At 53.4% G+C, this 9,613-nt stretch overlaps 1 protein-coding gene across 1 annotated transcript in view; it reads left to right on the forward strand.

Moving 5' to 3' along the window:
• Positions 1–4,418, forward strand: part of Sdc3 (syndecan 3) — a 35,868-nt gene extending 31,450 nt beyond the window's left edge. The window contains exon 5 of the mRNA XM_020156590.2: positions 645–4,418. Coding sequence (XP_020012179.2) covers positions 645–811 — 167 coding nt within the window. The 3' untranslated portion in view covers positions 812–4,418. The remainder of the gene's footprint in view (positions 1–644) is intronic.
• The last annotated feature ends 5,195 nt before the right edge of the window (positions 4,419–9,613 follow it).

A 9,613-nucleotide genomic window follows, 5' to 3' on the forward strand; every position in this document is an offset into this window, starting at 1 on the left:
CTTTCCTTAGTGCCTGCTGACCTTCAGCTTTCCTCAGTTACCCTCGTTGAACCTGTGGAACTTCACTTCCTGGGTGCTAACTTCTGACCCATACTTTGGTTCAACCTTTCCCAGCCTTGACCCCAGACCCTGAGGACCTGTCTCTGTCACATCTGTTAAAAGTGTCCTTAGATTTGTAGTCCAGTGCTGGCTCCTTGTTGAGGAGCTCTGCCGTCTCTCTGGGCTCCCTTCTCACATGGAAAGTGAGGTGGGCATTCTGTATTCGATCCATTCCGAGGTGCCCATCTGTCCAGAAGCTAAATTCTTTGATGGGGACCTGCCATAATTCAGTGGGCAGAGTGTTTTCTAGTGGTTATGGAATAACGGTTCAGGGTCCAGTGGATGGTGTCTTATATTTGGTGAGGACCGAGCGCCTCCCTCATAGGAGGAGTGAGGTGTGAGAAGACAGTGTTAGGTGATGAGAATGGGGCCAGTGAGGTCCTGGAAATGGTAGCTAGTGTTGTTGCCAACTCTAGCTTCACTGGACTCTAATCCTAGATTCAGTATCCCCGCCCTGACCCCTACTCCTGGGCCCTTGACCCTCCCCAAACTGTGCTTCTGGAAACAGGGACAATGTGGCTTGACCTCTGCCTCTTCCTCCACAGCTGTGATTGTGGGTGGTGTGGTGGGTGCCCTGTTTGCTGCCTTCTTGGTCACACTGCTCATCTACCGCATGAAGAAGAAGGACGAGGGCAGCTACACGCTGGAGGAACCCAAGCAGGCGAGTGTCACGTACCAGAAGCCTGACAAGCAGGAGGAGTTCTATGCCTAGCGGAGCCACAGTGCCTCCTGCAGCCTCAACACTGACCCCCACCCAGTCCCCAGCCGGCCCCACCAGACCAGGCCTGGGACTGGGCCCAGGAGGGAGCCCAGCCCCTGTTCCTCTCTGCTGTCCCTTTCAAGGCTTGCCCAGGCTGTCAGCATCCCACAGATCGTCTTTGAAGAACAGGGGTGCTGCCACCTGCCCCAGACAGTGCCCTTACCAGCTTGTCTCTTGTCCCCAACCAGCCTGGAGCTTCAGGACCTTTTATGTCTGATGGACAGGAGGAAGGAAGGTCCTGATTGACTGGTGGAAGCAGGGGAAGGGCTGGGAATGGATAGCCTGAGGCTCCCCCTGGTCCCCACAGGGCTGGGAGAGCTCTCCTTTGTGGGGCAGAGAAGCAGTCGGGCTGGTTTCCAGTGGCAACTCAGTTCTTGAAATCATCCAGACCCTGCAGCACTTCGCTCCTGTCCCAGGGCCTCTCTCTGCCTGGGTGGGAGGTGTCCTTTGCCACCAGCCTACCCTGGTTGTGGGATCCTTGTTTCCTCTCCCTGCCCAGTGCACGTGTGCATCTTCCCTTGGGGAAATGTCTTCCCAAGAGCACAGGGGCGGCTGGTGGTGAGGAGAGGGGACTCCACACAGACGCCATCACCCACTGTCAGACACTACCATGCTCTCACACACAAGACAAAGTCATATGCAGTCCTGTCCGCCCAGCCAACCAAGACATGCCACTGCCACAGACACGCACCTTTGAAGGATTTTACCTTCACGCATTGCTTGAACACCCAAGACATTTCTGCAATGCTAGCCACTGGTCATTGTCACAGTGTGGCCTCCTTCTCTCTCTTTCCGCCCTGCACAGACACACACTCTGGCAACATACACTCCAGCTTTCAGACTCACTGGGGAAGGTGGAATCAAGCTGGAGCAATCAGCCCACATTGGGTCCCCGGATTTGCCCTGTTCCACTCAGTGCCCCACCATGACACCCACACCAGCCACACTGCCCCATCCCAGCCCGTGTCAGATGTAATCATACAGTCACTCCATACAACTCACTCTGATGCTGGAGGTAGACAGGTGAGCACTTGCCTTTCCTGGAATGTGTGGGGAGTACTGTCACAGCCTTCCCAGGGCTCTGAGCACCACAGGCCTGGCCTCCCCCCTGGGCTGCTTCCCTCCCCATCACCTTGTAGCCCACAGGGGGAGGCTTAGGGCCAGCCCCCACCAACCATGACTGTGGGGCTTCTCCAAGGTTGAAGGAGGATGGGTTCCTGTAGCTTGGCCCCGTCTGTGGAGGGAACTTGGATCTCCCAGGACCAAAGGCCCAGGTGGGGGAAGGGGGGGGGGATATGGTTTGGCTCCAAGTCTCCCTGCATCCCCTTCCTGCTCTGAGCCAGGGGCTGACTCTGCCTCCCAGGACACAAGTCTCCAAAGTGCCTGTGAGGGTGGGCCTCTACCAGGGCCCTATGTACCACTTATGCTGGCCTGCCCAGGTCGACCTCAAGCCCACCCACCCGGGGCTTCCCTGTGGACACCTCCTAGCCCATCTGAACAAATGGTTCTGCAGTTCTGGCCACAGCTTGCTGGACCCCCAGCTGGTAGCAGCCCACCCCAGTCCCCCAGGTCCCAAGGACAGATTTGATGGACCAGAGCAGGTGACAATGGTGGTGGTGGTGGGGGGAGGGGTGTTGTCACAGGACCCAAGCCCACCATTCCTTTCTTTGTTACTTCTGCAAGTGGGGCCATTTCATAAATACTTTAAGCATGGAGTCACCATTCTCCTTTGGCGGGGGGACTGGATGGGGTGGGGAGGCTGCCTGGCAGGGGTTCTTGAAACTGAAGGGATGTGGTGTGAGTTATGATTGGCCGGTGCCCCCCACCTCTCACTCATCACTCAGATTCACATCAGGAGCTTCCCCGCTCCCAGTTTACTTCTGTTCTTTGTCAAGATTCCCTGGCAGCAGACTTGAGCAGGGTGAGGGGTGGGTGCCTGGGGCTGTGAGTCCAAGGTCCCCCATCAGGGCAGCTTGTATTATCCAGGCATCCATCTTGTATACCCCTGGACATCCTTGTTGGACTCAGAGCTTTGTAAGAAGGTCAGTTGGTCCCAGCCTTTTTTTTGGGGGGGTGGGGGGGATGAAGATTGGGGATGAATCCTGGGACCAGGAGTCCTAGAGGAGGTGACTTGGCCTGAGTCATCCCTGCAGCTTCAGGACAGGGCATGGGGAGTGGAGAAGGACCCAAGTCCCAGTCCCTGCTCCCTGGTGGGCTGCTGTCTTGGGGACTGCAGCTCTGGTGAAGGCCTATGGGGGCCAAGGCAGTGCCTGGGAGCATGGCACTGGGGAGGGAGACCCAGCAGTAGGTGAAGCCTCTGCATTGGGCTGAGGCCCATTTCTCACACCCTGTTGCTGGCTCTGGACTTGGGGCTGTGAGCTCTGGCCCTCTTTCTCGTCCTCAGCATTTGAGGGAAGAGGCTGACGGCCTTTGGCATGGAGCCTTTGACCCGAGGCCATATCCAGGCTTTGTCCATGTGAAGTTTAATGTCTGACAAGCTCAGATCCACTAGGCCAGCCTGTCTGGCAAGGCAATTCAAGAGAGGGAGCTGGTTCCAAGGATGAGCTGGAGCTCTCCACAGTGCAATGTAGGTGCAGGGCCTTCACCCCAGGTATGGTGCGGTACATTCAGGGCCTGGCCAGTGGGTTCACAGACACCCCAGTGCTTCTTAGATGGTGTCCTGGGGGCACTGGCATTTCCTGGCAGCACAGCACATTCCAGATGAGAGGGAGTTAATGTGGCTTGAGAACTCTCTGGGCCTTGGCTTCCAGAGAGCAAGAGGCATGCTGGAGCCAGAGAAATGGAGTGGGGTTCATGCTTTGTCTCTTTAGGGGGCCAGACAGGGGACTTCACCTGAAAGGCTGGTTCCCTTGATCGCTGGGCTGGGCAGGCCTGGTGCATGGGCCAGACCCCTAAGGTTGGCAAAGATACCGAGTAGGCCACTAGGCAGGGGCCCCATGCCCTAGGGAGAAGGGCTGATTTTGCCTCTTTGGCAGCTTCAACCCTGGAAACTTGCCTCCCCAGGCCTCTTGTGTGTAAATAGAAGCCTGTGAACCATGTACAGATTTACAGAGACCCTAAGACTGGGCCCTGGAAGTCACCATCTGAGGGCCGATGGCCCCATTATCCCCCAGGTACCTTCCTGGTACCTCTGTGCACCTGGCCCAGTGTGGTAAATGCATGTAAATATTTTTCGTAGGCAGCGTGGCTCCAGAGAGCCCCCTGAAGACAGTGTCCCCCCGCTCTGGTGCGTCCTTTCTCCTGTACAGAGCCCTCCCAGAACCTGGCTCATGGTGGGTGGGAGTCTGTCCTTCCCTCCCCCAGGCCTTCCTTTTCCTTTTTCTCCCCAGAACCTGTTTATTAACCATACCTGTCCTGAGTTCATGGCCAAAACTTAAGTGGAGGAAAGGCAGTGGACAAAGAGACCAAGGCCCTGCCCTCTGTGGGTGCTCACCTGTCCCCACCTTGGGAAGGAGCTGGTTTGGTTTTTGTTGTTTGTTTTTTAACATTTCCTGTGCTGTGCCCATTTATAAGAGGAAATAAAATTAAGCTGAAAGTATGCATTGTGGCCAGTGTGAGCTAAGTATGGAAACTGTTCCCAGGGATGGGGGGAGGGGGAGCCTTTGGTCCCTCTTGGCCTCAGTCACTTTCCCTTTCTAGGGAAATTGAGAACCAAGCAGGGAAAATGGACCAGCAGGCCCTTGTGGGAGCCATTATGGTAAAAGCTGCCATTGGTTGAGTGTTTGGGAAACCACAGAGCTGAGTGTGGTAAGGCCAGGGTGGGGCTGTGGTTGGGCAGCTGGCAGGTTGGGGTGAGGGCTGTGGTTCACCCCCAGGGAGAGAACTCTGCTTTAGGCCACAAAGAGAATCTTATTGGAACCAGAGCTGCCAAGGCATGTGGCTTTGGGATCTGACAGACTTGTTTTCACACCCACGTGGTGACATTTTCCAACTATGACTCTGGGCAAGCTGCTTGGCCTGAGCCTCAGTTTCCTCACCTGTAAAACGGGATGATAGTATCTCTCAAATGGAGGGTGGTGAGGAGGACATGAGGCAGAGGAGGACTCTGCTCATGGCGTATTTGATGATGGAGTTAGGACAGAGCAGAACCAGGGTACAGAGTTTCATGGCCTGGATCCCATACTCCTGGCTCACAGAGTACAGGACTCAGAGGGCCTTTTACCAGTCTGGCTCTTACTGGGTGTAGAGCCTTGATGGGCTTCTCCCAGCATCTGTGGTCTGGACACTCTGTGGCCCCGAAGCCTGGTTCCTTTTCAGCTCAAACCTGTCTTGCCCATATTGCCTTCTGCCAGTGCTCGTGCTTCTCTGGTGCATGTGGAGCTGTTGTGCCCTCTGCCAGGGAGTAGCTCCTAGGCATGGGTGTCATGGTCACAATCTTCCCTAATCCAAGGGAAACTTCTCTATGACCCACAAATATTTCTCCTGGAAATTTCTTCCTCTTAAAATGTGACACACAGGGCCCTGATGGTCCTGGGGTGGACTGGAGCCTAAGGCCTATGGGTTTGCTCTCAATCCCAGTCCTCCCACTTACCTTTCTCCCTCCTCCCCTTCTTCCTTCCAATGCAGCTTTTCAGGCGTTCACTCTGAGCCTGGTCTTTGGGGGATGAAACACGGCCAGACAGATCCAGCCTGACCCTCAGAGCTTGGACAGTCTAGTGGGGACACAGACCATGTCCAGTCTCATATGACCAGTCTGAGGTGGAGTCTTTCCTTCTCAGCTGCCAGCTACTCCCCAGGAACAGTCCTCCCCTGGCAGTTCAGGAACAGAGTCCTAAGGCCCAGAGCCTCAATGTGGGACCTAAGATGGCTTGTCACCTTGAGCATCTATACATACCTATAAAACAAGCCACACCTGCCACTGGGTGCTTCTGACAGAGGGCTGGACCATGGTTAGAAGCCTGCTTTGATGAGAGGGATTGGTTTACCAGATTAAAAGCCTAGTGCATATGGCTATTCATCCAGGAAGCTTCTGGAAGGTAATGCTCCCCTTCTGAGCTCCTTTAGCCCATTGTCTCCTACACATAACCTCAGCTGAGTCTGAGCGATGAGCATTTTTATTCTCGCCTCAGAGGACAGACACATGGCCTTGGAGCCAAGTAGATGCAGCTGTGTGCACTTGTGTGCATTGCTCTACCTCTCTGAGCCTCAGCATCCCCAATGCAAATGGGACAGGAAGGTTGCTATTTGCTGGCTGTTGAGAGGATTCATTGAGATAATATATTGGAAGCAGCTAGCATGAAGCTTGTTCTCTGCAGCCATCAGCGGTAGGACTTCAATTCTGTTACAGTATCAAGCTTTAACCAAACCTTTGCTCAAATCCCGCTCTGCAAATCCCAGCTACATGACCTTGGGTGAGTCGCTGCAATTCAGTGCTCAGCTGCCTCACCTGCAAAGTGGGTTGGGCATGGAGAGGTGCTGTGTAGATGTATGCTGCTATTGTTATTACTTGCAGTACCCAATAAGTTGCCTGTTGAGTGAATAAATGACCCTGAACCTGGGTAGAGATCAAATTATCAGTGTCCACTCTGGTATGGACTATGACTTGGGCTTGTTCGAGCCAAGGCTGATGCCAGACACCATACTTGGGCTGCACATATGGGCTGGGCACCGCAGGGAGCTGACCCTTTCTCTCTGGGCCCCTTCACCCAACTCATGAGGAACAAAACCGAGGGGAAAGAGGAAGAATAGCTGATTGTTTCTGGTAATCCAAGAGGTCACAGTGACCGGCCCAGGCTGCCCTGAGAACAGAGTGTGCCCAGCTTCCGAGGGCCGCCTACCCTGTTTCTGCTGGACTGAGGGTGGCCAAGGGCTGGCTGAGGATCCAGGCTAAGAGCCGGGAGCCTCATCCTCACTCAGAGAGGAAGAAGGCTGGCCTGCTGTGGGAGGAGAGGAGTGAGGATGAGGGTGGGGACAGCCAACAAAGGACTAGGTGAGGCACTGTGCTGGGTACCCAGCTGGAGCGAGGCTCACCAGGCTCACCTGAGCTCACTTCACGCAGGGCAGCTCTGGCCTCCTGCGTGTGCAATTGCAAATGAAGAAACCAAGGTTTAAAGAGCAGAAGCCCAAGGGCCTAAAAGTGTGAGAGCCTAGACCTCTGCCTGGAGGTCCTCCCAGGCCCTGCCGTCTCCTCCCTCTACCATTAGCCACCTGTGTGAGCGTGGGCGGGATACCAAGGCTCTGAACCCCAACCACAGCAACAGAAGCAATAGGGTGTTATTGACAGACAAAAAATACAGGTGTTTGTGGGGCTCCCTCCAATTGCCAGCGCTCATTCACAGACAGTGTCTCATTTAATTCTTAGGGAGAAGTAACCCCATTTTACAGATAAAAATGACCTAATCAGCACAATCCATGTCGTGGGACACTCTATCAGATAAAGGACTCATTTTCTTTCTCTTGCTCTCACACACACACACACACACACACACACACACACACACACAGACACACAAACATTGCCCGAGCTGGGACTACAAGCATATGCACAGGCACCCAGCTAGAGAATTTACAAATGAGATTAAAAGATGTGTTAACCAATTAATGTAAAACCTATTGAGGGTCCTTAAACAAATGATATGTTAAATGCCAGTTATGAGACAAGTGGAAATTTGAGCATGGGGTGAATATTAGTTATTAAGAAATTTTTGTCAATGGTTTTAGATAAGATCAAGGCCCTGATATGTTGTTTTCTTGTGTGGTTTTTTTTTTTTTTTTTTTTGGTAGGACTGGGATTTAAACTCAGAGCCTCACTTGAGCCCCTCCACCAGACCTTTTTTAAAATTTTTTTTATGATGGGTATTTTCGAGCTAGAGTCTCTGAACTATTTCCCTGGGCTGGCTTCAAACCACGATCTTCCTGATCTCTACCTCCTGACTAGCTAGGATTACAGGTGTGAGCCACCAGGAGCCCAGCTGTTTGTTTTTAAAAAAGAATTCCCAGGGGGCCCTAGGGAGCTTTCTGAAGTTGCACCCCCAGTAAAGGTGGAGCTGGCTCTTCTGGCCCCAAGTCCAGGCCCCCATCCCCTACCATGAACTCCTGCTCTATCTTACCATCCCCACCTTTATGTCATCTGCCTCCGTGGGCCCTGATGTCTCCCGTTTATCAAAGCTGACTCTTGTGAATGGCTCTGATTACACAATCCACCTGGCTTCAGCCTCTGCCTGGAGAGCCACCACAGTGGCCCTTGCCAAGTAAGCAGAGTGTCACAGCTCCAAAGCGCTTTCTAGGGACTCCTTGACATAGCTTGCTGTTCAAATCCATCCTGGGCAGTGGGCTACTTGGAGATTACTCCTTCTGATCAAACAAATTATGTTTACAAATGCTATTTAGAAGGACATTGGCTCTGTTCACTGTCTTCTGCCTCGTCTCCAAAGCCCTGGCCAGGTCTGGGCCCTGGTCACGTCTTGCTGGAAACACTGACGCTGCCTGTCTCCTGCCTTGGCGTGCTACGAGGAAACGGCATGGGTTAGACATGGGTTCATCCCAGGTCATCCTGGAAAGGTCACTTTGCCTCCCTGGGCCCGGGCTGCTACCTCTGTATGATGGGCCCAGTGATGACCACCGCAGAGATTTGTGGGGCAGGGATCCAAGGGAGGGGCGGATTGAAGTACCCGGCACAGCAACTGACACAGCAGGTACACAGCAGCAACTACGGTGGTGTTTGCAACGGTAAAACTACGTGCGTGGTGTGGACCACGAGCCCGGCACCTTGCAGCACTCTTGCCGTGTGTGAGGCAGGAAGGACAGTGCCTGGCACTTGCTAAGTGCTACATTGATGCTCATTAACTTATCTAATGTCATAAAAGTCGTGAGAATACTGGGCACTCATTATTCTCGTGTTTATAAATGAGGAAACTGAGGCACTGAAGACTTCCAAGAATGCTGAAAGTAGAGGTGAGACAACAAACTTATAGTCAACCCTGACTCACTGTCCACCCTCCTCTTGGAAAACTCCTATGGACTCTTCAAAGCCCTACTCCAACATCACCCTTTCTGGGAACTCTCAGACAATGCTGTTGATCAGCCAGGATGAACTTTCAGGCTTGGGGAAGAGGAGGATCAGGGAAGGGAAGGTCTCTAGAGGCTGCTGGGTGAGCGAGTAGGGTGAGAAAGTGGAGAGCAGCATGGGCAGGTAGAGCCAAGAGGCGGGGAAGGGCACGGAGGGGAAAGCCTTGGTCCTGCTTCCCACCGCAGGTGACTCGTCCTTCAAAGTCCAGCTCAGGGGGCTGGCCATGGGGTGAGCAAGGCAGAAAGCTGTTGCTGGGGCGGGGCCCATCCTGGTTTGAATGCTGGCTGTCCTACCTCCTTATGGGACCTTATGGGACCATGATGGGGGCAGTCATAGCACTCATTCCATAGAATCCTTACGAGGTTTCACTCAATAAATACTGACATCAGTGGCCCAGTGACCTCACGGTGCCCTCTCTCCTCTGTGTGCTTACGCCTAGCCCACATCGTTCAACCCAGCAGTGGTGATGACCGTGAACTTTCATGGGAACTGTGGCCCAGGCCCTGTACCTGGCTCTTTTTATACAGTGTTCCATTTGGGTGTTAAAATAGCCATGTAAAGTCGATGCAGTTACCTTGCCCATTTTATAGACAAGAAAACGGAGGTCTTTTGGAACATTAGAACCAAGTCTAAAATTACCCAGATAGTATATGACAGAATAAGGACTGGACCCGGGCAATCCACCAGGAGTCTGCATGACTCATTCTCCTCTGTCAGGAGGCCTA

This window comes from Castor canadensis, chromosome 7 (genome assembly GCF_047511655.1).
Source record: "Castor canadensis chromosome 7, mCasCan1.hap1v2, whole genome shotgun sequence".
Classification (NCBI taxonomy): Eukaryota; Metazoa; Chordata; class Mammalia; order Rodentia; family Castoridae; genus Castor; species Castor canadensis.